Raw genomic sequence first — 27879 nt, 5'->3', positions numbered from 1 at the left:
GAGCTAATGCATTGCAGCCATTGTGCAACGTGTTGTAGTGTGGTTTATTTTAGACACATCAAAGTATTTTGTTATGTTGTTATTTAACAAGTAACTTTTGAAGTAAAATTTAGTTTTCTTAGTGCAATAACAGCTGTGGGATAATGAGTGGAAGGCTAACTTTATGAGTTACATCTTCCTTTTCTTTTTCTGTAAAACCATTGGAGCCGTTGTCTTCACATATGCTCATGTGGTGTGTGGTTCAATTCTACTTCCTGCTCCCAAATGCAAAGACACTCAAATAACAAAGAAGAAAAGCTTCTTTAATCATCAACGACAGAGAGCAGCGATGCAAACACACTAATTCAATCATAAATACAGTCAAAGGTCCTGTTTGCACAGGATGTGTGCAAAACTGTTACCTGTACAGGAAGCAAAACTATTACCTTTCCAATGTGTCATACACCACACACACGCACGTACACACATGCACACTTACGCACACACACATGCACCCGCAGTCTTTGCAGACTAAACAATAGTGGTTTCTCAAGTAGGAAATTTCACTTCTACAGTTTGATTTGATTTACAGGAATTCAAAAAATGCTAAACTGGGTACACGGTAACACACACCAGTGAGACGCCAGTAGATTTAAATAAGAAATTGTAGCAAGGCTTAGCTCACACATCAGTAAAATATGCTGATTATAATAAATTGAGCTTTACAGACTGATTTTAGAGCATTTCAGACATGAGGATCGTCATCATACATCGTTGTCATAGATATGAGTGTAGAGCTCCTGACTTGGTTTTGTTGTCTTCCTCGGTTTTCCTGGATAACACAGATGAAAGGAAGTCAGTTCATCTTCTCAGGATCATGATAGTGAATGTGCATAGCATGACATAAGTATTAACTTTATGTGCAATTTTAATTAATTAATTAATTGGGGGGGGTTTTGTTTTGGTTTTTTTTTACTATTTTTCGGTTTAAACTTTATCCTTTCAGCAACACAACCCATTCCTCTATGTACAAACCCAAACATCTCACCTTTGCAACCTTGCTTCGATGTAACACATATTAATATTACTACGGTGACAAATACCACACTCCCAACAACACGGTATATGACTGGCCAGAAAGTGTCAGCAGAAGTTGTATTCACTGCAAGAAATCAGAGGACAATTGATGTAGCATCAAAGAAGCAGTGATATAAAAATTAGTGTGGGAAACATAATGTTCGCAAAACAAGGCAAACAAAATGGTAAACGGAAGTCTCTTACCTGGGCCCTATTTCAGGAAGCCGGTTTAGTGCAAACTCTGAGTAAGTATACCTTGAGTTAACGAAAACTCTGGGTTTTCGGTTTCACAAAGCGAGTTTAGATTAATTCTGAGTGAGTTATGACGACACACTCCGTGAAGCTAACCTGCCCCCTAGCAGGTTTACTTCAACTAACCCTGACCTTCTCCGCCTCTTTGTCGGAAACCTGACTGTAGGAAGTGTCAGACATGGCGTGTCCCTTCCTTGAAGAGCCAGTAGATGTTGAAGCCCAAATTCTCCGCAGAGCTCTCCGCCGAGAGAGAGTGATCAGAGCGCGTTTGGACATTTTATCATTTCCTGATGATTTCCTGTGTGAACGTTACCGTTTTTCAGCACAATCTACAATTTATTTGAATAACATCCTCAGGCCTAATATTGCTCATGTGACACATCGTGGACATCCTCTCAGTTCTGTACATATTATTTGTATTGCACTTCGTTTTTTTGCAAACTGGAGCTTTCTGTATAATATTGGTGACGCTGAGCACGTTTCCAAGGCTACCGTCTGTCGGGCAGTCAGGAATGTTACAGTTGCACTGAAACGTCTCCTGTACTCGTTTGTGGTGTTCCCCGGTCATAGACCCACAAGATTTATCAAAGAGGGATTCCACAAAATTGCAGGTAGCAGGATGAACAAAACTTAATTCATGATGTGGTGATACTTGAACTACTACTTAAATTTTACATTTATTTTCACGGTTCCCAGGCGTGATTGGCTGTATAGATGGCACTCACATTCCAATCATTGCTCCTTCAGTAAATGAAGGAGACTATGTGAACAGGAAGTCTTTCCACAGCATTAATGTACAGGTACATAGTTCCCTGTAGCATTTCAAACTAACAAATTATTTCATTATTAGTAATGGATGCTAATTTATGTTCTCTGCACTGTGAAGATCATATGTGATGCTGCCAACATTATCACAAATGTGGAAGCCAAGTGGCCAGGCTCTGTGAGTGGTGGTGGAGGACCCCCACCTGTTTTTCGGGCCTCCGCTTTTTTTCTAGTGGCCATAATGGGTCACATTTGAGCATACAGAGTAAGCAAATATGTACTTGTAATGCTCAGATAATTTCAATAAGTGCTTACAGAGGGGAAATTAATGTAGCCTCTAACTGCAATTGATTTACATCGGACAAACAGACCAAGCACTATGGCTCATAATACAATTACACCATACCTGTTTGGACTATATTTTTATATTTAATTTTTACTTGCTGCCAGGAACGTTTGTGGCCTGTTGGGTTGCACCTGCGCTCACATCACATCACAAAATAAAATGTATGAAATAAAAAATAAAATATAATAAAATAACGTGTTAAATGGGTGGAAATCCCTAGATCAATGTTTAAATTAACACTCACGCATTGACTCTGTCGGCTATGTTTTGCCATGCATGCTCCCTTTCTTTTGCAGCTGAGGCTGTGTTACTTTTTTTCTATATACTGCCATCAGAATTTCGGCCTCAAGCGCTGTAAAATACATTGACCGCGCCTTCTTTCCCTCCGTCTCCATGGTGACTCGCTTAATCTGTGCTCCACTAATCAGGGCTTTATGTATCCTCGTGCGTGCGCTTAATTTGGGGTTAAAGCAACTCCGCGTTGATTGAACTAATTGTTATCAGCCTTTCTGAAACCGAATATTCCGAGTTGGACAGTTCGGGGTTACTCAACCCTGAGTATCGTTTTTCACTCTGAGTTTTCTAAACCGGCTTCCTGAAATAGGGCCCTGGTGCCAAAGTTGTCCACAAAGCTGTGGTGAGCTTCACATTATCTGAAAAAGATTTGAGCTGTTTGTTTTTCAGAAATCATATCATAAATCAGATTATCTGAGAATTAATGAGGGATGTTGAATGAATTATTCTGTAGCAGGAAAAAATAAAATCATGTAGTCATCATTTAGTCTTGATATGTATAAAGGATCACTCACCGTGGACATTGACAGTGATTGCATGACTCATACTCCCTCCACCATGACACTGATACTGACCAGAGTCACTTCTGAGAATGTTTTGGAAGATCAAATAGAAGATCCTTGCTGACTTGTTTAAAGGTTTCCACTCTGTTTTAATGTGATTGTCACTGCTGACATTGACGGGGACATCTGTTTTCTCAAGTTTATACCAGGTTACTGTTGGTAGTGAATCACTGCAAAAAATAACTGTGCAATTAATCCTAAGTTGATGTCCAAGTGAGGCATTATGAACTGTGTTGTGACGTACTCTAATTTCTGTAGAACAGTCAGAGTCATCACCTGCAGAAACAAGAACAACAAAATATAGATTAGGAAAGACTGAGCATATATTTACCTAAATTAAGTTTTTCTAAATCTATCTGAATTAGATCACAGAAAAAGCTTTATAGGTTTCCATGCTGCACCTGTGTCACTAAACAGTACAATCAGGTTAGAAAGTCAGTCTGTGGTGTATTTGTGGTTTGAGCACGTTGCTGCTCTGAATTGACTGAAACAAATTCTTTTAAAGAAAAAAAAGAAACAAACAGATTTAAGCCTTTTAAACTTTGGAATATTAGAGTCTGACTGTTTTTAGGATTTGGAACTAAATGTTCACAAAGTGGTTAAATATAAGTTTCCTTTAATGAGTCCAGTCCTTCAGTACAGATTTGTTAAAAGAATCATCATCATTTTCAAAAAAGTTTTTTTTTTTTAAATTCAGATTTATATTGATTCAAGATTGGCACAGTATTGTGGTATTGTTGTTGCTACTATTAACATATCTGGAAAAAGTCAAAAAATCATTCACATGTTGAGCTAAAATCTACATCATAGCATCAAAGACCATTTCACAGCGTTTTGTCCTTCGTGTTGAGGCTTTTGGTAGACAGAGGGTGTGAGCGCTGCACGGTCAAGCCTTTTGGTGCACCTTAAGAATACTATAAAAAAAAATACTAGACGCGTGCACTGAATTAACATTTAAGGTAAACAGTAAAGGATATTTACAATTTTGTAGCTGTTTTCTGCATTTTGCACCTGTAACAGTGCAAATATTAAACTCAGTAGGGTTCAGACTGAAATAGAGCCATTTAAAGTTAGTAAGAATCACTTACTCTGAGCATCCGGAGTGATAATGAGGACTGGGAAGATCAGCAAATAGAGGATGGTCCAGCACAAGTAATGTTTCATGGCAGACATTTAAGGAACCAGCTGTGTACTTGTGTAAAACCTGTATGTGCTCTGTATGTGACAGTGCATGATATATGGTTGACTTCACTTCCTGTTTCTGATTACAGGGGTCTTCGGATGCATAATAGTGTTACACCCAGTATGTACAGCACCAACACACCTTGGTGTATTTTTCAGGGTTTTTTTTTTTTTACTTTAGTGCTTTACACGAACACAGTATGAGAATAATTCATTATCATGATCTAGAAAAATCAGTATTATTTAATTGCACAAAATGACTAATATTACATCCTAAACTTCCAAATGAATCACTAAAACTACAGGAGCTCATCAGTCAACAATGTAGTTCTTTCTTCTTTCTTTTGTCCCTAGCCGGCGGTTGACAGGAGAGGTTGTCCACAAAGCCAATACATTGCTGTGTGTACCGTAGGGTTTCCATCTTGGTCAACAATGCATTTCCAGGCCAGGTGATCTCTGGCCTTGACCTTTGCAACTACATTAATGTAGTTGGAAAGTGAGTGGATAGCTGATATGGTACAGACAGTGTGTAAGACATTAAACGATAACTGTTATCAGAGGTGTGGTTTCACAACAGTACGGATGTCATGGATGTGCACTGACACCACTGAGACTAATTTTAGTAGCAGGTTAATAAACATTTGATAAACCAGTGAGCATTAATGGCAGGATGATTGTGTGCATAGCATTGGCTGAAAATAACAGCACCCACATTCTTGGTAATGAACTAACATGCCAACAGAACAATTGTGCAGCTGTTTAACATCATTTTGTAGCAACACTGGAGCTCTGCAGCACACAGGAATAAGGCCGATACAAAATTTTGGAAATAACAACAATTTGCAAAAGAAAAAACACACAAGCATTTTAGCAAATCAACAATTCAACAGAATGTCTTCTATTAGCGTGGATAATATTTTTTAACCTCCTGCAAAACCTATTTATTAATGCATTTTAGAAGTCCTTCATGCAGGTGGCGCATCTATGTAAATACATCTGTCAACTGAACTAGGGCGTAGAGCACAGGTGTCAAAGTCAGGTCCTCGGGGGCCGGTGTCCTGAAACTTTTCCATGGGTCCCTGCTGCCACACACCTGAATAAAATTAGTAGTTCATTAGCAAGTTTTTAAAGAACTTGAGTGTATGTTGAGGTGCCAATTCAGCCACTTGTTTCATGTTACAGCAGCTCATGACTAAATGAACATATTTTAACAAATGGCAGGATTGTAAAAGAGGCTATGAAATGTTAGCTATGTCCACACTAGCCTGGATAGATTTGAAAACGGCGTTTTCATCTGAAAATGCTCCGCGTCCACATTCAGTCGTTTTCACAGAGTTGTGCGTCCACATTGAAAGGGCCCAAAACGCTTACGTTCAAGTCCTACACATGAGCAAAAGCGAGTGAGAATTAAAGAATTTGAAGAAAAGCTATCTGGAGCATGTACAAACTGATATTAATCTTTTTGTAGGGCTGTCAGAATTGAGAGCAATCAAAACAACTGCTGTACAATGCCCTCTGTGTTTAATTGGTCACATGACTGCATCACATGACTAAAATGTGTCAACATTTTAGAAAGTCTGCCTTTTTGATTGTCCACACTGCGACGGGACAGCTCCGTTTTGAAATCTATGTGTTTTTGAAAGCATTTTCAAAACGCTGTGTTTTTCCTTGGGGAAAACTCCATCGCAGTGTGGACGGGAGGCCAAACCGAAGAGAGAAAACAAAGCGTTTTCAAAGGAAAACGCATTAGACGTAGCCGTTATCCAGTGACCGTAAAAGTACTAAAGAAATTTTGTCTGCTATTGCCAGTGTACTTGGTGCAAATATTGTGGCAAGGAGAATGTCTGCAATGTCTGCAGATGCATTATAACAGCTGGAATTGGACATGCATAGGTGCAAATCATTTTTAATTCAGTGTGCGGAGTCAGCTGGCTGTTGTCAATCAGATGGTGTTTGGTGACTTTTTTACTTCAACTGAAAACTACAGGCAGAGCAGCAGATATTTACAATTACTGAAAGACTACTTTGCAAAACAAAGAAAAAATGCCTGTTGAAAAGCTTGTGTCTGTGACAACTGCTGTGGCAGGTTGTTACTCAGGAGTTTAGTTTCTAAACTGTCATTGCATCACTTACCAACAGGCTATACCCATATGGAAAAGATATATATAAATCTTATAAAGTTTGTATCTGTCTTGGGTGAAACTTGTATGAAAAGCATATAAGTATGAAAACAGATATAAAATCCCTTGAAAAATTATATAATGAAACTTGTATGTTTTGGATACTTACTAAAACAATATATGAAAGTAAAGTACTTTCATGAGTGATTTACTCATGAAAGTACTTTACTTTCATGAGTAAATCATGTAAGCCTTATATGATTTACTCATGAAAGTGGCCACTTTAATGAGTAATCACATATAAGTTTTTACTATTTCTTTTCCATATGGGTATGCCCAAAAGTTATGGAATTTGACCATGTCGTGCTGCCTGTTGTTAATAATGTTAATGTCATCAGCTCCATTCGGGCAAAGGCAAAGCAACACCGAAGCTTCAGGTTGTTACTGGAGGAACGCTCTGCCGAGTATGGGGATGTCCTCCTCTATACTGAAGTCAGATGGTTAAGTCGAGGTAAGATACCAAAGTGCTTTCTTTCATTCATCTGGAAAATGAGGGAGGAGGATACCACACTATAATCTGATGAAGGGTTGCTTCTTGATCTTGCTTCCCTGACAGTTGTAACCTACAGTTACAAGGCAGAGATTAAAAAAAAAAACTCTTGAGAAGTGAAACAGGGATATGAATGAATAAGTAATATCTTTGTATCTGCACTGTTTTAATTTAGTGTGAGATACATGTCTTTGCAGTGTATACAGACATACAACATGCACTTGGTGCAGTGTCCCTGTGTCTACCCAGCTGACTCAGTGAGGCTACATGTTTTTTTGTTTTGATTTTGTTCCTGCTCTCACTCTTCCTCCCTATTCCTCTGTCTCCTGACTGCCTGGGCAGAGCTCATCTCAGGCTCCTGCCATTGGCCTACGCACCTGGCTGTAATCACACACCTGAGGCTCATTACCTGGCAGTCTACGGTCTCATCACTGGACCGTTACTGACTCTCATTAGCAACAGGGCTACTAGCACTAGGTTAAAAGTAGTCAAAAAAGGCCAATTATATTTTGGACCTCAGAGGGGTAACCCAACAAATCATGAAAAACTAGGTTTAACCTTTTGTTCACGACAGTGTAAATTTAAGCATGTAACAATTAGATTTTTTTCTAACAAAAAACAGTTCAACTTAAATTAGACTTGTGTTTGTAAATGAACCACCCCGTGGTTTGTAGCTTTCTGGATTTTATAGTTACTGGGCTACATATTTATTTATTATACAGGCTATACAGTAGATTAAATCAGCATTCAAATGTGTTATTTAACTAAAGTGTTTAATTATGTGGGCTACAGAAATAATTAAGTTATAGACTATATTTATATGAAACGTGTATATTTACTGGATTTTAGTCATTTTAACCATATGTAACACCTGCATATGTGTTTTTAAAAAGGCTTTGATTTTGCCACCCCATTTGATTTCCATGCCATTCTCATGCCACCCTAAGAAAATTTCTTTAGATTCGCCCCTGGTTAGTGAAACCCAGCTTAGTGAGTTCCCTGGTGTTCTTAGCGGTAATTCTCTCATTTCCCTGGACCTGCGCCTGTGTTTCCTGAATGACTGCGCTTGTGTCTTTGGAGTGAAGCCAGTTTGCGTGAGGAGATTCGGAGTGCGGAAATGGAGCGACTGAGCGAGGAAGTGGAGCGTGTGGAGTGAATGGAGTGAGGATCAAAGAGCAAGTGTGGAGAGTGTGTTTCTTCCCTCCATCTGCTGGGGATCCCTGGAGCCCTGTCTGTCCCCTCACGTTGTATATAGTTCACATGGTGCTTTGTGTAGATAAAGACTGTTTTCTGCTTTGATTCCAAGTCTTCGTAGGAGTCCATTCAGTCAGCCCTGACACTTGCAAGTGAACTAAATATTTTTTTGATGTGTTAATGCAAAATGTAAGTTGTGGACAACATCATTTTGTAAATATTCAGGACAAACAAGCTTTTTGGGTTGTTTGAGTTGAAATTAGGTATGAAATATTAGAAAGCATGAGTAGCTCTCGGGGGGGTTGGGGATCCCTGCCTTAGAGTATCTGTTGGTAAAGCTAAAAGCTAACCATTAAAACCAGCACACATGTTAACCCTTAATAAGATTTAAAAGAAACTTATCCAGCTGTTTCAAGGTGTTTAATATGAGGAGTGAATCAGATGCACACTTAATGTAACGGCTGCTGTTATTGTGTATATATATATTTATATTCCTTCATACATTCTTATATATTTCTATACTGTGTATTGTGTATTTTGTTGTACAGTTATTTTATTGTCAACTTTAATTTATATTTTTTATCTTATTCTTTCCCAGTTAAATTTACCCTTCATTCTAATTTGTGTTGTACAGTTATTTCATTTTTAACTTTTATTTTCATATTTTACTTTATTCCTTCCTAGTTAAATTTACCCTTTTTAATTTTCATATTTATTTCCTATCTTATTCATAGCCTTTTCTTTTTTTCTTTAGGTCACGAGCAGTTGTCTAAGCATTTCACTGCATATCGTACTGTGTATGACTGTGTATGTGACAAATCAAATTTGAATTTGAATTTGAATGCAAGCCATTTATTGTGGACTGAAAGCAGGTTGTACAAAACTTAAAACAAGTACAAAATAATAAAAATGGACAATGAACCAAAAACTAGAAAACATACTAAGGCTAACAATAGTAGGATAGAACAGACACTGACAAAGGACAAGGAGAGAGAGCAACTTTATGTGCAAAGAAGGGCAATTAGGGGAAGTGGACAGATGGGGGGAGATGGGGATGATGAGACAGTTGAACAAAGTCAAAAGCAAAACTGAACACAACACATGCAAGACTAGCAAAATAAAACAGGAAGTAGGTAATTAAAGGAACATCTAACAATATGATGGAGAATAAACAAGATATGGACAAACATGGGGACGAAAAAAACTAAAATAAGGAACAGAAGACAGAAACTTCAAGAAAAAAAGCCTTAGGCTATATAACAAAATCAACAAGAAATAACTAATAGAGATTTTTTTAAAAATTGTTTAATTATATGACTAGAAGTCAGACAGAAAAAATAAAAATGACAGAAATTGAAAGTAGAAAAACTGAAAAGGCTGGATCGAAAACTCCAGGATTCTGACAAGCTAATGAAATAAACTGGGAAATTAGCCACAGAGACCAAAACCATTTTCTTGTACCATCCTGTAACCATGTTTATTTCTGCTGTAAACTTTGAGACCGCCTCAAGTGGACATTTAAAGAATTGCAGGCTTTGGCACTTGGACATCATTTTTCAGCCCTGGAGATGACTGCTTATGGTTTACAGGTTGCATTTTACACTTCAAGTAAATCTTTGCATCACCTGCTAATTGTACAGCTTGTGGTTGGGAGCAGCAAACACAACATAGCTGCTCTCCTCCTCGAGCAGGCATATTGCCCTCCTTGGTCAATATGCCTGTTCATCATATCTTGATAATGTCAGCTCATTGAGTTACGATGATGGTGTCCTTGTTACATCTCCGAGATCGCAGAGCAGAGGGTCTTCCTCTTTCCTCTTTCCAAGTGCTTGAAGATGACTTTTGAAAAGAATTGATCCACCATGGGGATCTCCATCTGCTTTAAACATTCAAAAATGTTTGTGGGTTAACATTATTGATGGAAAAATGTGATAAGCTTGAAATATTTTATATCTTACCTGATTTTCAACTTGACTGTCTTTCTTTGGCTTCCCTGCAGGATGGACAGTTTACATGTTCAGTACGTCTGGTGATGTTTTATTTTGAAGAGGAGAGAGAACAGCTCACCTTTACAGCCTCGCATTGATATGACAGATATGATTATGACTATGATGACGAATGTGGTGATCCCAGCAGCAGAGTACACGTACAGCAACAAGGTTTCTGTATTGTCAGGAACAGAAGTCGTGCTGACTGCAAGAAAAACAGGTTTCAGTCAGTTTGGATTTAATAAAGCTACAACAACACAAATTATATAAAACCTTTCTTACCTGTGAGATTATTCTGTGTAACAGTGGTAATTTCACCATGATCTGTAAAAACAAAACAGGGAAGCTGTCTGAGATCTGAACAACAGAAAAATATCATGAGATTCAGAAAAAGTCCACTGTTCAGGGGAAAAGTAATTTGCATGAACTCCAGCAGTTCAGCAAACTGTGAGTGAACCCGTCCTAACACAAAGGGAAACCTAAAGCCACGTGTATTAATTTCATGTCTCCCTTTTACTGTCAGATATTCCACTGCTCTTAAATACTGAGCTCACACTTTCTCCTGTAAAAAGAAAACCTTTAAGAGATGATTTTGCTTTTCACCCAGAAGCAGTTTAAAAAATAGCTGTCAGATGTTTGCTGTGAGAATATCAATGTAGTTCGGTCCACCACTGGCGCCCTCTGTTTTTCACCAGTGAGAGCAGTTTCACCCTGAGCACATGTGACAGATGTAAATGAGAGTCTGTGGAGATTATTCTGCCATTGTGGGGGGTCACACACACTGCTGAGCACTATTTTGAGTTGCTACAGTAACAGTTTTCCAAAATGGACTAGCCTGAAGTCATAATTTTTGTCTGACTTTGAATTCGGTCTTTGTAGTGCATGCTGCACTGGTGTCCGCCAAGCAGTAAATTCACGTAAGTAAGTCATCTGTGGTGTGATGGCTGCAGTTACAGCCACACATATTGGGTAATATCCACCAAACATCACAGTGCTACAATCAGTGATGGGAATAATGGTGTTAAAAGTATTGGCATTACTAACACCATTACTTTTTTCAGTAACAAGTAATCTAACTAATTATTATTTCTATCGTTACAAGGCCATTATCATTACTAGCAGAAAATGCAGTCTGGATTTTTTTCAACACACGGATGGGTGAAGCTATCTTTGTCTTACCAGGAGCTAGAGGGGCGAAACAATTGTACAAGTGCTACTGCCTGGCTGAGGAAGAATAAAGTAGTCTGTAAACTGTAAACCAATCACATGACCAATTTAAGATGACATAGCAAGAAGATGCCATGTCAACCCAAGACAACCCCGAGTCTCTATTTTTGTGTTAAAAGTGGAAACTTCAAACTATGTACCAGTTTTTAAATGTTCGGTAACAGTAAAAATATTAAACTCAGCCATGAATAGAGAAACAACAGCCTGTTCAGACTGCAATGGAGACATTTAAAGACAATAAGGATCACTTACTCTGAGCATCCAGAGTGAGGATGAGGATTGTGAAGATCAGCAAATAGAGAATGGTCCTGCATGAGTAATGTTTCATAGCAGACACTTACAGTGGGGCAAAAAAGTATTTAGTCAGCCACCGATTGTGCAAGTTCCCCCACCTAAAATGATGACAGAGGTCAGTAATTTGCACCAGAGGTATACTTCAACTGTGAGAGACAGAATGTGAAAAAAAAAAATCCATGAATCCACATGGTAGGATTTGTAAAGAATTTATTTGTAAATCAGGGTGGAAAATAAGTATTTGGTCAATAACAAAAATACAACTCAATACTTTGTAACATAACCTTTGTTGGCAATAACAGAGGTCAAACGTTTACTATAGGTCTTTACCAGGTTTGCACACACAGTAGCTGGTATTTTGGCCCATTCCTCCATGCAGATCTTCTCGAGAGCAGTGATTTTTTGGGGCTGTCGCCGAGCAACACGGACTTTCAACTCCCGCCACAGATTTTCTATGGGGTTGAGGTCTGGAGACTGGCTAGGCCACTCCAGGACTTTCAAATGCTTCTTACGGAGCCACTCCTTTGTTGCCCGGGCGGTGTGTTTTGGATCATTGTCATGTTGGAAGACCCAGCCTCGTTTCATCTTCAAAGTTCTCACTGATGGAAGGAGGTTTTCAGAATCAGAATCAGAATACTTTATTGATCCCTGGGGGAAATTATTTTTTGTTACAGTGCTCCATTTTAAACCAACATTAAGACAAGATTTTGGCTCAAAATCTCACGATACATGGCCCCATTCATTCTGTCCTTAACACGGATCAGTCGTCCTGTCCCCTTGGCAGAAAAACAGCCCCATAGCATGATGTTTCCACCCCCATGCTTCACAGTAGGTATGGTGTTCTTGGGATGCAACTCAGTATTCTTCTTCCTCCAAACACGACGAGTTGAGTTTATACCAAAAAGTTCTACTTTGGTTTCATCTGACCACATGACATTCTCCCAATCCTCTGCTGTATCATCCATGTGCTCTCTGGCAAACTTCAGACGGGCCTGGACATGCACTGGCTTCAGCAGCAGAACACGTCTGGCACTGCGGGATTTGATTCCCTGCCGTTGTAGTGTGTTACTGATGGTGACCTTTGTTACTTTGGTCCCAGCTCTCTGCAGGTTATTCACCAGGTCCCCCCGTGTGGTTCTGGGATCTTTGCTCACCGTTCTCATGATCATTTTGACCCCACGGGATGAGATCTTGCGTGGAGCCCCAGATCGAGGGAGATTATCAGTGGTCTTATATGTCTTCCATTTTCTGATGATTGCTCCCACAGTTGATTTTTTCACACCAAGCTGCTTGCCTAGTGTAGATTCACTCTTCCCAGTCTGGTGCAGGTCTACAATACTTTTCCTGGTGTCCTTCGAAAGCTCTTTGGTCTTGGCCATGGCGGAGTTTGGAGTCTGACTGTTTGAGGCTGTGGACAGGTGTCTTTTATACAGATGATGAGTTCAAACAGGTGCCATTCATACAGGTAACGAGTGGGGGACAGAAAAGCTTCTTACAGAAGACGTTACAGGTCTGTGAGAGCCAGAGATTTTCCTTGTTTGAGGTGACCAAATACTTATTTTCCACCCTAATTTACGAATAAATTCTTTACAAATCCTACCATGTGGATTCATGGATATTTTTTTCACATTCTGTCTCTCACAGTTGAAGTGTACCTCTGGTGCAAATTACTGACCTCTGTCATCATTTTAAGTGGGGGAACTTGCACAATCGGTGGCTGACTAAATACTTTTTTGCCCCACTGTAGTAAACCAGCTGCCTACATGTGTAAAGCCTGTATGTGCTCTGTAGAGACAGTGCATGGTATCTGGCTGACTTCATCACTTCCTGTTTCTGATTACAGGCGTCTTTGTTAATAGTGTTAGAGTTTGTGTTTTGGAGGCTGATACACTCAGTATATATCTACCACTTGAAACTTTGGGCATTGATGAGATTAAAACAAAAGTTGTTTGTTTGTTTTTTTCATTGCTTTAGAAGAAACACAGAATGAGAATAATTTGTTATAATATTTTAAACCTAACAGATATGGAGAATATTTAATGTTTTTTTAATCGCAAAAACAATTAATTTTACATTTTGCATTTCCAAATGAACCACAAAAATTTCAAGAGCTCATTAGTCATTCATGTAATCGGAAAGTGAGTGGATAGCTTGTTGCTGTACGTGATATGTACACATAGAGCAACAAGCCTTCTGTGTTGTCAGGAGCAGAAGTTGTGCTGACTGAAAGAAAAACAGTTTTCAGTCAGTTTGGATTTAATACAGCTACAACAACACACACTTAACGTAAAACCTTTCTTACCTCTGACATTATTCTGTGTACCAGTAATTTCACCATGATTTGTAAAAACAAAACAGAGTCGCTGTCTGAGGTCCGAACAGCACAAAAAATATCATGAGACTGAAAAAGACCACTGTGCAGTGTGAGTGAAGGTTTCTTAGAGAAGAATCCACACTCACCGTAGACATTGACAGTGATGGCATGATGGCATTATATAAAACCTTTCTTACCTGTGAGATTATTCTGTGTAATAGTGGTAATTTCAGCATGATCTGTAAAAAAAAAACAACAGAGAAGCTGTCTGAGGTCTGAACAACACAAAAATATCATGAGATTCAGAAAAAGTCCACTGTTCAGTGTGAGTGAAGGTTTCTTAGAGAATTATAATTGGTGAAAAATCCACACTCACCATAGACATTGACAGTAATGGCATGACCCATACTCCCTCCACCTTGACACTGATACTGACCAGAGTCATGTCTGAGAATGTTCTGGAAGATCAAATAGAAGATCCATACTGATTTCTTTAAAGGTTTCCGCTCTGTTTTAATGTGACTGTCTCCGCTGACATTGACGGGGACAATAGCTTCCTCAACTTTATACCAGGTGACTGTTGTTGGTGAATCATTGCAAAAAAATACTGGGCAATTAATCCAAAATTGTTGTCCAGCTGATGCATTATAAACTGTGTTGCGACGTACTCTAATTTCTGTAGAACAGTCAGAGTCACCTGCAGAAGAGAAATTATACCAAACACATGAAGAAGAACAATTAGAAATTAAGAAACGTTTGATGTTAATTTTAATTTAATTAAGAACATAAAACAATATATTACACAAGAGACTGATCAAAGGTGTTTAGACAATACATTTATATAAAGACTGTAACTCCCTCCAAGTTGAAAAACGAACACAAGGCGTTCTTGATTTACTGGCATTTATTGCACACGGGCGCCACCAACGATGCCACCAGAGATGCCGTAACGATGCCGTGAGAACTGTACAACAACATAAAATAATCAATTTCCGCCGTACATTGTTCTCATAGAGAATAAACAATAAGGTACATCATTAAACAACACAAATGCTTACAATTTACCTTCACAAAATGCTAACATATACACGTGGTTACCATAAACTCGCTCGCTCTATCGCAAACAAACATCTTATTTTCTATCACAACATATACAAATTGCATACCTCATTGGCCGCATTAACTTGCAGGGGTTAAATGAAACGCTTCTTGTAGTGTCACTCTTTCCCATAGTCGAACACTCCGTTGCATACGTCTACATGTTTCTACCACCACCAGAGAGAGACGAAAAGCATGCTGCGCTCTACCGAGTGTGGCGTGTAACTGAAAATATTGTCACCCCAAACAACAGACTAAACATTGGTTCCACCCCGGAAACATTCTGTAACCCTTGTAAATGTATTTCCAGCCAACAACATACATTACATCACACACATATATTAACAATAAAGTATTTCACTTATTCATTGTAACTTGAACCATAAAATTGTCTCAAATTGCATAACTGCTGCTGACGGCAGCCACACTCCCACCAAATCATTAATGATTTTTCAACTGAACCTCGTTGTAAAGGCAAGTGTATACAGTCCCTTAGTCACATAGATCACAGAGACAAGAATTCTGAACTATTCAGCTTCAAGTAGGGTAACTGTTTTGTGGATAGGTCTTTCAAGATACACTGGCTTGTTAACTCTTTTTCCTTGGTCATCCAATGTCGCATCACTGATTAGCAGCTCGAGTTTCCTAATGATTCCATCCTCACTAGGGTACACCTTGGTTACCTTGGCCAACTTCCACTCATTTCTGGGTAGACTATTGTCCATCAGCACCACAATGTCGTTGATCTTAGCATTTCTCCGTGCCTTGTACCATTTTCCTCTCTGCTGAAGATTCAGCAAGTATTCCCCTTTCCATCTGGTCCAGAATTCATTAGCCAGGTATTGCACCTTGCGCCATCTCTTGCGAAGATAAAGGTCTTCCTTCACAAACTCACCAGGTGGTGGTAAAACCACTGAAGACTTCATAGTCAGGATGTGATTCGGCGTAAGAGGCTGTGGACCAGTGGGATCGTTCAACAGGTGAGTTGTTAAGGGCCTACTATTTATGATCGCCATGACTTCATAAAGGTAGGTACGCAAGGATGAAGTGTCAAGTCTTCTGGATGAATGATCCAGAATGGATGTCAAAACACTTCTAATCGTCCTAATCTGCCTTTCCCAGGCCCCACCCATATGGCTGGCAGATGCCGGGTTCATGACAAACTCACAACCTAGTTGTCTTAGGCTTTCTTGGTCCATTTTCCTTACAGATACCAAGAACTCCCGTCTTGCTCCAACAAAGTTGGTACCCTGATCGGACCGAAGTTGTCGAACACTTCCTCGTATGGCGATAAAGGTTCGAAGAGCATTAATGAAGGCATCACTGGTCATGTCGTCGAGAAGCTCTATATGCACAGCACGAGAGCACAGACATGTGAATAGCAGACCATAGCGTTTAAGTTCCCTTCTTCCCTCCTTAACGTAAAACGGGCCGAAACAGTCCATTCCACAATAGGAAAAAGGGGGCGATGCTTCAACTCTCTCACGCGGTAAATCTGCCATTCTTTGTACCTCAGCATTCCTTCTGAATTTCCTACATTTGACACACTTGTAGATGTAGGAAGACACTGCGTGACTACATCCCAATAGCCAAATGCCATTTGATCACAGCTCATTCATCGTCATCCCACGTCCCTGGTGATGAACCCTTTGATGGAAGTGTTCAATCAGTAACTTTGATATGTGGGTTTTGTTTGGCAAGATCATTGGATGTTTGATGTGTGGGTGTAAATCTGCATGCTCCAGCCGACCTCCCACTCTTAACACACCCCTTTTATCCAAAAAAGGATTCAGTTTGTGCAACCTATTTGCACGATCTCTTGTTGTTGTCTGCTTCGATTTCAGATCTTTGATTTCTTCAGAAAACAGTTCGTTTTGGACAGTAGCTATGATGAAAAGCTCTGCCTCTTTCCTCTCCTCAAGACTGGTGACTTCGTTTGTTCTGTACGTCAGACCTTTCAGCTCTTTGACGTATCGCTTGAGTCGTGCAATTGCTTTAACTAGCCTTGTCCAGTTTGAGAATCTTGAGAAATGATTGAGCAACGAATCTTCTGTGGTCAGTGTCTTATGGACAAAAGTCTTACGAAGTTCTGGATCTTCAGCTCCCAACTCTCCCACCTTAATGTCATCAGCAGGAAGTTTATCCTGCCAGAGAAAATCTGGACCGGTGAACCAGCTGGAAGTAATTAGTCCCTTTGCTGTCAGACCCCGTGATGCATGGTCAGCGGGATTGTTCTCAGAAGTCACATATCTCCATTGGTCTGGATCGGAACCTTCTTGGATACGCTGAATGCGATTTGCCACAAATATGTGAAACCTTCTAGCCTCGCTGTTGATGTATCCAAGAACAACCTTCGAATCTGTCCAAAAGAATTCTTTGGCTTGAACTTCCAACTCCCCTTTAAGCAGGTCACTCGTTCGCACGGCGATAACTGCTGCTGATAGCTCAAGCCTGGGTACTGTGGTGACCTTTGTAGGAGTCACCCTGGCTTTGCCAATAACTAGAGAGCAGTGGACTTGGTTTGAAACACTGATTGCTCTCAAGTAAGAACATTCACCGTACCCTTTAACACTCGCATCTGAGAAATGATGCAGTTCATATCTTTCGACCTTCTCAAAACCTTCTGGGAGATAACAGCGCTGAATTTTGATGTCAGCCAGGTTCCTTAAATCCAATAGCCAAGACTCCCACCGTGGTTTGAGCTCTTCTGACAGTGGTTCATCCCATCCAACCTTGTCTTGACACATCTGTTGGAGTATTTGCTTTCCAACCAGAACAAATGGTGCCACAAAGCCGAGAGGGTCATAGATGGATGCCACAGTTGATAAGACTCCTCTTCTGGAAAGTGGGCGTTCATCCACAATCACTCTGAAATGGAACTGGTCTGCAACAATGCACCATTTGATTCCCAGAGCTCTCTCAATTTGGGACTCACCAAGAACCAAGTTGCGGTTTCGTACTGAATCTGCACGTTCACTCTCTGGAATGGATGCAAGTACCTCATGATCGTTAGAAATGAATTTGTGAATTCGCAGTTTGCCAGCACTGCAGAGTTGCCTTGCTTCCTTTACTAACTTAATGGCTTCATCCTTGGTTGCGACACTTGTGAGCCCATCGTCCACGTAAAAGTTTCGTTCAATGAACTGAATGGTCGTTTCACTGTAGTGACCATGTCCTTGGGCAGCAACATGTTTCAACCCAAAGTTTGCACAACCAGGGGAAGAGGCAGCTCCAAATAGATGCACTCGCATGCGATAGACTGATGGTTGAGCCTGGAAGTTTCCATCGTCCCACCAGAGAAATCTCAAGTAGTCCTGGTCCTCTGCTTTGACGTGAAACTGATGGAACATACGCTCGATATCGCACATTATGGCAACTTGTCCCTTGCGAAAGCGACAGAGAACACCTATCAGGCTGTTCGTTAATTCTGGTCCGGTAAGAAGGTGATCATTTAGTGACACGCCTTCAAATCTTGCTGAGCAGTCGAATACAACCCGTATTTTTCCTGGCTTGTGTGGGTGATACACCCCGTGATGAGGAATGTACCACACAGGACTGTTGTTAATTTCTCCTCTTGGGACCTTTTCTGCATCCCCATTTGTTATGATTTCACTCATAAAGGTCGTGTAGTCCCTTTGATATTGTTTGTTCTTTTCAAATCTTCCTTTCAAACATCGAAGCCTATGGACTGCACACGTCTTATTGTCTGGGAGATTTGGTCGATCTTTCTTGAAGGGGAGCGGCATTTCACAGTGACCATCCGCCTTGATTTTGATTCCTTCTTCCATGATGGTTAGGAAACGCAAGTCTTCCTGAGATAGATTAGCATCCTCTACTCTTCTCTCACTGAAGTCAGACTCAAGCATCCTCAGCACATCTGGCGGTGAAATGAACTCCTTGACTTGGGTTCGACATATATATTTCACTTCGTTTGTGAGCTTCTTAGATGTCTGGAGGTGAGGTTTCACTGACTTCATGACAATCTTGTGACTGCTTCCTATAGCATCACCATAGTCGACACATGGGCTAACACAACCGACTATGCTCCATCCAAGATCTGTCCTTTGAGCAAATGGCTCATTGTCTTTACCTGGGACGACCTCTCGGGGCAGCAAAGCCTGTGGACAGTTGTATCCTATGAGAAGCCCTACATCGCACTCAATCAATGGAGCGATCTCCTCTGCAAGATGCTCTAGGTGTGTCCAAGCTCTTGCCGTTCTTGGTGTAGGAATGTGACTTAGATTGGCAGGGATGAACTCTCTTGAATAGGTTACAGGGAGAGAAATCTTCTTTGATGAATAGAAACCTCTCACCTGCAGTCCAACTAACCTTTGACTCGGGATGATTGTATTTCTGGATGAAAGTGTGGAGAGTTTTAACTGCACAGCCTCCCCTTTCATTTCCAGAGCTTCTGCCTTATCTTGCATAATGAATGTGGTATCGCTTTGGTTGTCAAGTAGTGCATACACAAGAATTTCATTCTCTGGGTTACTTGATGTAGATAGCCAAACTGGGACAACCGTAGAGGAGTACATGCTGTCCATACCTTGCACTACTCTGTTTGACGTGGCTTCATTTGATGGTTCAGGAGTATGTTTGCTCTCTGTTCCTTCCGTTGACTTAGCATATTTTGAGTTTTTTACACTCTCCCCATGCTCATCACTGCCTTTCTCTCTTCTGGTTGCTCTTTCACGGTCTTCATGTAAACATGTTGGGTGTTTTTCCTTACATGTCTCACAAAGACTCCTTCTTTTGCAGGTCCTTGAGAGATGTCCTGGTTGTAAACATCCAAAGCACAACTTCCTTGTCTGAACAAACTTAACGCGTTCCTCAACTGGTCTTTCCCTGAACTTCCAGCATGTCTGTATGCCATGATTGCATCTTTCACAAAAAGTGCATTTCTTACGTTCTGCATTCTCTTCAGAGTTGCTCGCAAGCACCTTTGCACCAATGTTTCGTGCCTTTGTTATCTTTACCTTTTCACCATCATTAAACTTCAGGGCATGAAGAGAAGTCACTGGGTTGCAAGCTATTTTTGCTTCCTTTGTGATGAATTCCACGAACTGACTGAAAGTAGGAAACACATTACAAGTTTCTTCTACCTCGGTCACCTTCCTGTTCCAACTGGCCACCAGCCAATCTGGCAGTTTTGTTAGAAGTTTTTGATTTTCATCACAGTCGTTCAATACTTCCAGACCCTTAATCTGGGACATTGCAGCCTGGCAGCCTCTAAGGAAGTCTGAAAAATCCCTCAGCTCAACACTGTCTTTGGGTCCGATTTTGGGCCATGCGGCAAGCTTATCCTTGAAAGCTTTAGCTATCACAAATGAACTTCCAAACCTTTCTTCCAGGATGTCCCATGCTGAGTTGTAAGCTGTATCCGTTCCTAATAGGAAGTAGCTTTCAATGGCCTTTTTTGCAGGTCCGCCAACATATTTACGAAGGTAATAGACTCTTTCCCCTACTGGAATGTTTTTCCTGCCTATCAGGGTTTGAAATGACATCTTCCAATCGCTATACCTTAGTGGATCACCCATGAAGATAGATGGTTCAGGTGTTGGGAGACGGCTTACATTAATAGACTCTGCTATTGCTTCAGCGAGGACTGTGATACTATCTGCTTGGTGTATCACGGGATGCTCACGTGGACTCCTTACAACTCCTGGAGATCTATGTTGTTGAGCTGCGTGGTTATGAAGTAACTCTGTTATTTCCTCATCCGAGCTTATGTCTTGTTCATAAACTTGGAGTCGTGCCTTCGCCGCACTTAGCTCCTTAACAGTCTGTAAGCACTCTATTTGTCTGCGTTTCTCTTCCAGTGCTTTCTTTCTTGCCACATTTTCTTCCTCTTGTAATGCAATCTTCTTTCGATTTTCTTCTTCAAGACTTTCAAGTTCTTGTTGCTCACATTCTATCTCTTGCAGGACCTTTAGTGCAGCTTGTGTAGCAGCTAGCTCTGCTACGGCCTCTTGTCTCTTAATGGAGGAAAGGCTTGACTTTTGTGACTTTATGCTGGAACTGCTTGCAGAGCTTAGACTTCTTTGAGAGCCCTTACTTGTGCCTTGAGAAGCTGAAGATGAAAACACTGAACTAGACTCAGGCCAGACTAAATCCTCTATCTGAACGTCTTCGTTATCTTTATTCTGAAGGTAAGTGGTTGCATTGTCCAAGATTATTTTGGATACCGCGTCACAGGTGTCTGCCCTACGACGGATCTCACTGTCTGGGGAAGCACATTTGCGCAAATCTTCATATGCGTGTTTCACATCTGCTGATGCACAACTTAACTTACACATCAAATCCTTCACAACCTCAACAGAGGGGGCTCCCTTTATCATTTTCTTAGCTTGCTTGGCGTTTGCTTTCCATTTATCATAAGTTGTAGTGAAACGATGCTGAAGTTTTTTTGACTTATCATCATGCAGTTGCTGAGCCTTTTCAGTAAGCTTTCGAGGTCTTTGACTTCTTCGTGGCTCTTCTTCACATGACTGCTGTACATTTGTGGCACTACTATCCTCAAGTAAGTCGCCGTTCTTAGTTTCATATTCAGTTGTTTGATCCATTCTGCGATGTTTACTTATTACTTGGCACAAAATAAATTCTAGCTATACCTTTAACAGACATGCGGTTTAACAACAGACCAGCTCAATTGCCTGAAATATTAATAGCTACAAGCTTAACCTTGTCTTTAGGTGAACTTGTCCAAAACATCAAGAATGGATAATACCTTCAAGATTTTACAACACCTTAAACCTTAATAAAATATCTGAATGAATACCATCTTGAGTCGTATAAATATGGTGAACTTTGTTCCTAAACCAACAACACATACGACGCAGCACTTAATTCTACACTTCTAGCATCCAAATAACACGAATAGGTAAAATGACTTCACCTATAAAAAATCTTATTAGACAGAACCATGAACTTAGAAAGGAGATATGCAGAGCACAGATTACTTTCAGTTCTTACAGTGTTCCGTTAAACAGTCGTCAAAGTTGACCCACTTCTTAACATTTAACTTGTTTTAAATGCATCACTTAAAGGATCGTCCATGTAAACTTCAACTGTTTGCTGCTTAGGTTAACTGGCGTATGCATAGTCTTATCTGTCTGATGCTAGCGTGCGATGAATTTCTTCTTGCTCAGTGGATGACGACACCGCTACTCGTCTCCTCGCCTCATGCCGAGCAGACTGAGTTCTCACTGTAACTCCCTCCAAGTTGAAAAACGAACACAAGGCGTTCTTGATTTACTGGCATTTATTGTACACGGGCGCCACCAACGATGCCACCAGAGATGCCGTAACGATGCCGTGAGAACTGTACAACAACATAAAATAATCAATTTCCGCCGTACATTGTTCTCATAGAGAATAAACAATAAGGTACATCATTAAACAACACAAATGCTTACAATTTACCTTCACAAAATGCTAACATATACACGTGGTTACCATAAACTCGCTCGCTCTATCGCAAACAAACATCTTATTTTCTATCACAACATATACAAATTGCATACCTCATTGGCCGCATTAACTTGCAGGGGTTAAATGAAACGCTTCTTGTAGTGTCACTCTTTCCCATAGTCGAACACTCCGTTGCATACGTCTACATGTTTCTACCACCACCAGAGAGAGACGAAAAGCATGCTGCGCTCTACCGAGTGTGGCGTGTAACTGAAAATATTGTCACCCCAAACAACAGACTAAACATTGGTTCCACCCCGGAAACATTCTGTAACCCTTGTAAATGTATTTCCAGCCAACAACATACATTACATCACACACATATATTAACAATAAAGTATTTCACTTATTCATTGTAACTTGAACCATAAAATTGTCTCAAATTGCATAACTGCTGCTGACGGCAGCCACAAAGACTGTTTAATTGGACAAAACAAATAAATATATAAACAGAAATAAAAATTGTGCACATTCCTATAACCTTTCTAGAAAGAAATTAAAAGTATAATGAATACTCACTGTACAAAAGAAAGAAAAAGTATAATTTGCAACAATAAGATCAAAAGAGAAGTAAACATGAGGTATGACAGACATCAAAAATGGAAAAAAAAAATCTAGAATAAAAAGTGTCACTGGGTGACATTTATTTGATGATGTCATGACAGGCTGTGTGGCAGGCAGGCAGCAGGAGTGGTGGACCGAAAATGCAGGACTCTTGGAGACGGGACTTAAATTCAAAACCCAGCTTTTTTGCTGGAAAAAACTCTCAATCAATTAAACTTACCAAAACAAAAACAAAATCCAAAACTCTACGGACTGAATTGGAACAGAGAACCTAAACAGGAGCCAATCACACAGCAGCTAGAGGGTAGCAACATTGATGACATGACAAAGAGTAAAGGAAAACACAGGGCTTATATACCCAGGGGAGTAATCAGGGAATGGGAAACAGGAGGGAGACACAGCTGGGAGGAATTAGGGCAAACGAGACAAAGAGACGTAAAAGTGAATTCACTGACATAAGTCATGGACTTTCAATGTAAAACAAGAAACAAGTAACAATGATGCAGACTGAACTAAATCTAGAATAATGATAGTGAACACAGCACAACTAAAGAATCAGAACATGAATCCTAGTACAGAAAAAAACACCAAAATATAAGAAAAAGAAAATGTTGGGTCAAAATGACCCAGAACTGTGACAGGAAAAGTAATTTGCATGAACTCCAGCAGTTCAGCAAACTGTGAGTGAACCCATCCTAACACAAAGGGAAACCTAAAGCCATGTGTATTAATTTAATGTCACTGCTCTTAAAAACTGAGCTCACACTCTCACTACAAGATCCACCAGCAGGTGTCACGGAGCCGTTTATCATATGACAGAAAAACTGGAAGTTTAAACTTCTGTGACAGCACGTATCATTACTGTCCTCTAGAAAACCTTTAAGAAATCATTTGCTTTTCATTTTGTACCAAATAATTTTATGTTGAGAAGAATAAGATAAACCCTGAGGATTCACAGTAGTTTAAAAAAGAGCTGTGAGATTTTTCCTGTGAGAATATCAGTATAGGCAGGTCCACCACTGATGTCCTGTGTTTTTCACAGATGGTTTGGTGGAGGGTCAGTGGTGGAAGGAACGATGACTAAATCTGGGAGTTAAATTCTTGCACCCACTATCAGATTCTACACTGGTGCAGTGGGTCCTGGGTTCCTCCTAGTCAACAACAGTACCCGGCCTTATGTGGCGAGAGTTTGCACATGAGAGGATGAAAGAATTTGCACCACTGACTGGCCTCCACACCAACCTGACATAAATCCAACAGAACACCTGTGTAACATTATGTTTCAGTCCATCTTACACCACCAGGTTGCACCTAAGACTGTCCAGGGACTCAGTGATGGCCTGGTCCAGATCTGGGTGCAGATCCCCAGGACACCATTCCTTCCTCAGGAGCATGCCCCGATGGTGTCTGGCATACATTCAAACATGTGGGGGGTGGGGGTCACACAAACCGCTAAGCACTATTTTGAGTTGCTACAGTAACAGTTTGCCAAAATGGACTAGCCTGAAGTCATAATTTTTGTCTGACTTTGAATTCAGCCTTTGTAGGTCGATAATTTTCATCTCCAGTACAAAATGTGGCATCCTTGTTATTCCTAACACACTACCCAGTCCATAGTTTTCCCCATTGAGATTTGTTGCATTTTCAAAGTTTTCCTTTAATTTGTTTTTAGCTGTATAGTTTAGAAATGACTATGCACTCCAATCTTAACTAGTGCACAGAAAATGTTTCACAGGTTTGTGTCCACCACACAGTAAATTCAGGGAAGCAAGTCATCTGTGGCGCATCTGTGGTTTGACACTTTGCTGCTCTGGGGTCTGAGTTGGAACCAATTCTTTCTTTTAAAACAAGTTTCATGTTCAAATTTCTGAACGTTAAAGGCTGGGTATTTTTATGATTCGCTCAAAATGTACAAAAAGAGACTAAATATGAGGTGAAACAGCTGCATTGTGACGTTTAATGAGTTTCTGTTATGTCAGAAAAGTTGAGGAAAAAATATTCAGATTTTATATTGATTCAAGATTGGTACAGTAAGTGGATGGTATTGTTTTAGTAATTAAAAATGTATTTTATTAAAAGCGGGTGTGAATGTGAATGCAAATTGTTGCCTGTGTCTGTGTTAGCCCTGCGGCAGTCTGGCAACCTGTCCAGGGTGCACCCTGCCTCTCGCCCCAGGTCGGCAGGGTTCCAGCCCCCGCAACCCTGAAAAGGGATAAGCAGAAGCGAATAGATGGATGGATGAATATTAAAACATCCAGAAAACCTCTAAAGATCGTCCACATGTGTGAACTCAACTAAAATCTCCAGCATAGCATCAAAGACCATTTTACAGTGTCTTGTTTTGTCCTTCATGTTGAGGCTTTCTTTGAAGGCGGAAGGTTTGAAGGCTGTGCGGTCAAGCCTTTCAACGTGTCCTTTTCAATTACTATAAAAACTACTAGATGCCTGCTTTGGGTTTTTGTGTATAGCAAAAGATAAAGGATATTTTAAACCTTTTACAGCTGATTTCCACAATTTTCGATCTGTAACAGTAAAATTTTTAAACTCAGCCGTGAACAGAGAAGCAGACGTGTTCAGACTGAAATGGAGCTATTTAAAATGAATAAGAATCACTTACTCTGAGCATCCGGAGTGAGGATGAGGACTGTGAAGATCAGCAAATAAAGGATGGTCCTGCACAAGTAATGTTTCATGGCAGACATTTAAGTAACCAGCTGTCTACGTGGTTAAAACCTGTTTGTGCTCTGTATGTGACAGTACATTGTATGTGGTTGACTTCACTTCCTGCTTCTGATTACAGGGGTCTTTAGATGCATACTGGTGTTAAAGTTTGTGCTTTTGAGGCTGGTGCACCCAGTATATACCTAACACTGGCAACATTGGAGCAGCACACAGGAAAAACACACTGAGATAAAACCTTTAGTAAGAAAGTCCATTTGCAAGAGAAAAACACAAATCAAGAGACTGTCTTTTTCTGTCAGAGTGTTATTATTTTTGCTAATTTCTGGCTAACTCTATACTTATGCATTTTAAAAGTCCTTCATGCAGGTGGTGCATCTATATAAATACTTCTTTCACGTCTCAGTCTTTTGCATTTGTTGGCAACAATCACCTTACATCTTCATCTCTAGCTACACTGGCCATTGTGATCTCACCCACAGGTTTGAGGTCTGTTGTTTTGAATTCTTGACTTTTTGAAAGGTGCCGTTTTGTTGTTTGTTTGTTTATTTATGTATTTTTAACAGAGTGTGACCATATTCAGTTCACAGGATTAGGCAGACTAGCTCATTTAGTTAGGCTAGCTTGATTAGTAAAATGCTTATCCCTGTGACACTAGATAGCATGGTACCTTTAGCTAACTTAAAAAAACATTCTTAAAATAAAAGGAACTTTCTGGAAAATCTGGACAGCATACTTCTTAGAGCAGGAGCCTCCAACATGTTGTTCCTTTTCAAATACATTTCAAAACTTGTGTAGTCAAATTTGATTGGTCAATCATCAAACCAACTTATATGTACGAGGAATCAAATTCATAGTTTTTCTATCAAATGATTATTTGACAATTAGGTGTCAAACAGTTGCAATGCTGTCAAACTTGATGAGTCAGTTTTGATGGGCAGTACGAAGAAGGTCAATGCCGCGACAGAGGCCTTGTTGAAAGTGGCAAATCACTCAATGAAGCACTAGAAGCCCTTCACTGATGGCAGGATTGTAAAGGAAACTATGACTGCATGGCTGAAACGTTATTAGGTGACTGGCAAGGAGTATGTCTGCACTGTCTGCAGATGCATTAAAACTGCCGGAATTGGACGTGCAGAGGCGCAAATCATTTTAAATCCAGTGTGCTGAGTCTGTCGACTCCAGTGATACAGCCCAGCTGGCTGTTTTCATTCAGATGATGTTTGGTGACTTTTTTACTTCCACTGAAAACTACAAGTAGAGGAGCAGATATTTACAACCACTGAAGGACTACTTTGTAGGAAAAAAAAGATCCCTGTTGAAAACCTGGTGTCTGTGAAAACTGATGGAGCACCTGCTGTGACTCAGGATTTAATTGGACCCGGACTTTCTTAAGTTTCTAAACTATCATTGCATCACTTACCAACAGGCTCTATGCCCATAAATGATGGAATTTGACCATGTCATGCTGCCTGTTGTTAATAATGTTAATGTCATCAGCTCCATTCGAGCAAAGGCAAAGCAACACCAAAGCTTCAAGTTGTTCCTGGAGGAACGCTCTGCCAAGTATAGGGATCTCCTCCTCCACACAGAATTAGACGGTTAAGTCGGGTTAGATACTGAAATGCTTTCTTTCATTGATCGGTGAAACCGAGGCTTTTATGGAAGTGAGGAAGGAGGATACCACACTATTATCTGATATTACCTGAGTTGCTGCTTGATCTTGGTTTCCTGACAGATGTGACTGAGAGAGAAAATTAACCGCCTGAACCTACAGATACAAGGCAAAGATAAAAACATATTTAGTGTGAATGCTTTTGAGAAATGAAACAAGCACATGTAACGAAATCATAATTGAATAAATAATATCTGTGTATTTGTAATTGCATTGTTTTGTTTTGACAGCATTGTTTTAATTTAGTA

The 27879-nt window shown here is 40.1% G+C and overlaps 3 protein-coding genes across 3 annotated transcripts; all 3 read right to left on the bottom strand.

Annotated features, from left to right (window-relative positions):
• Positions 1–281: 281 nt before the first annotated feature.
• LOC145424502 (B- and T-lymphocyte attenuator-like) lies at positions 282–4523 on the bottom strand. The gene is made up of 4 exons (XM_080297871.1): positions 4365–4523; positions 3229–3552; positions 1028–1141; positions 282–811 (listed from the first exon to the last, which is right to left on the bottom strand). Exons 1-4 carry the CDS (start codon positions 4447–4449, stop codon positions 744–746), a joined length of 591 nt encoding a protein of 196 aa, XP_080153997.1. The 5' UTR covers positions 4450–4523; the 3' UTR covers positions 282–743.
• A 4495-nt stretch (positions 4524–9018) lies between these two features.
• LOC113016191 (B- and T-lymphocyte attenuator-like) lies at positions 9019–26234 on the bottom strand. The gene is made up of 7 exons (XM_026158820.2): positions 25895–26234; positions 14522–14842; positions 14343–14384; positions 10593–10634; positions 10390–10515; positions 10281–10315; positions 9019–10201 (listed from the first exon to the last, which is right to left on the bottom strand). The coding sequence occupies exons 1-7, from the start codon at positions 25977–25979 to the stop codon at positions 10097–10099; spliced, it is 756 nt and encodes a 251-aa protein (XP_026014605.2). The 5' UTR covers positions 25980–26234; the 3' UTR covers positions 9019–10096.
• On the bottom strand, positions 15035–21018 carry LOC145419276 (uncharacterized). The gene is made up of 2 exons (XM_080297703.1): positions 15312–21018; positions 15035–15109 (listed from the first exon to the last, which is right to left on the bottom strand). The coding sequence occupies exon 1, from the start codon at positions 20778–20780 to the stop codon at positions 16848–16850; it is 3933 nt and encodes a 1310-aa protein (XP_080153829.1). The 5' UTR covers positions 20781–21018; the 3' UTR covers positions 15035–15109; positions 15312–16847.
• Positions 26235–27879: the final 1645 nt, after the last annotated feature.

Source organism: Astatotilapia calliptera, chromosome 23 (assembly GCF_964374335.1).
Source record: "Astatotilapia calliptera chromosome 23, fAstCal68.1, whole genome shotgun sequence".
Taxonomy (NCBI): domain Eukaryota; kingdom Metazoa; phylum Chordata; class Actinopteri; order Cichliformes; family Cichlidae; genus Astatotilapia; species Astatotilapia calliptera.
The sequence above is the reverse complement of the archived record's forward strand: the minus strand, read 5'-3'. Positions and strand labels throughout refer to the sequence as shown.

Bases quoted from the DNA above. Each gene is read 5' to 3' on its own strand.
- LOC145424502 (XM_080297871.1), bottom strand. From the start codon at position 4,449: ATGTCTGCCATGAAACATTACTTGTGCTGGACCATCCTCTATTTGCTG. The intron at 3,553-4,364 runs GTAAGTGATTCT...TTGTTTCTGCAG, and splicing joins TATCACTCCGGATGCTCAGA to GTGATGACTCTGACTGTTCT. The intron at 1,142-3,228 runs GTGAGTGATCCT...GATTTCTTGCAG, and splicing joins AATCACTGTCAATGTCCACG to TGAATACAACTTCTGCTGAC.
- LOC145419276 (XM_080297703.1), bottom strand. From the start codon at position 20,780: ATGGGTGATCCACTAAGGTATAGCGATTGGAAGATGTCATTTCAAACC.
- LOC113016191 (XM_026158820.2), bottom strand. From the start codon at position 25,979: ATGTCTGCCATGAAACATTACTTGTGCAGGACCATCCTTTATTTGCTG. The intron at 14,385-14,521 runs GTGAGTGTGGAT...TTTTTTTTACAG, and splicing joins CATTACTGTCAATGTCTATG to ATCATGCTGAAATTACCACT. The intron at 10,316-10,389 runs GTGAGCTGTTCT...TCCATCCTGCAG, and splicing joins ATCAATGCGAGGCTGTAAAG to GGAAGCCAAAGAAAGACAGT.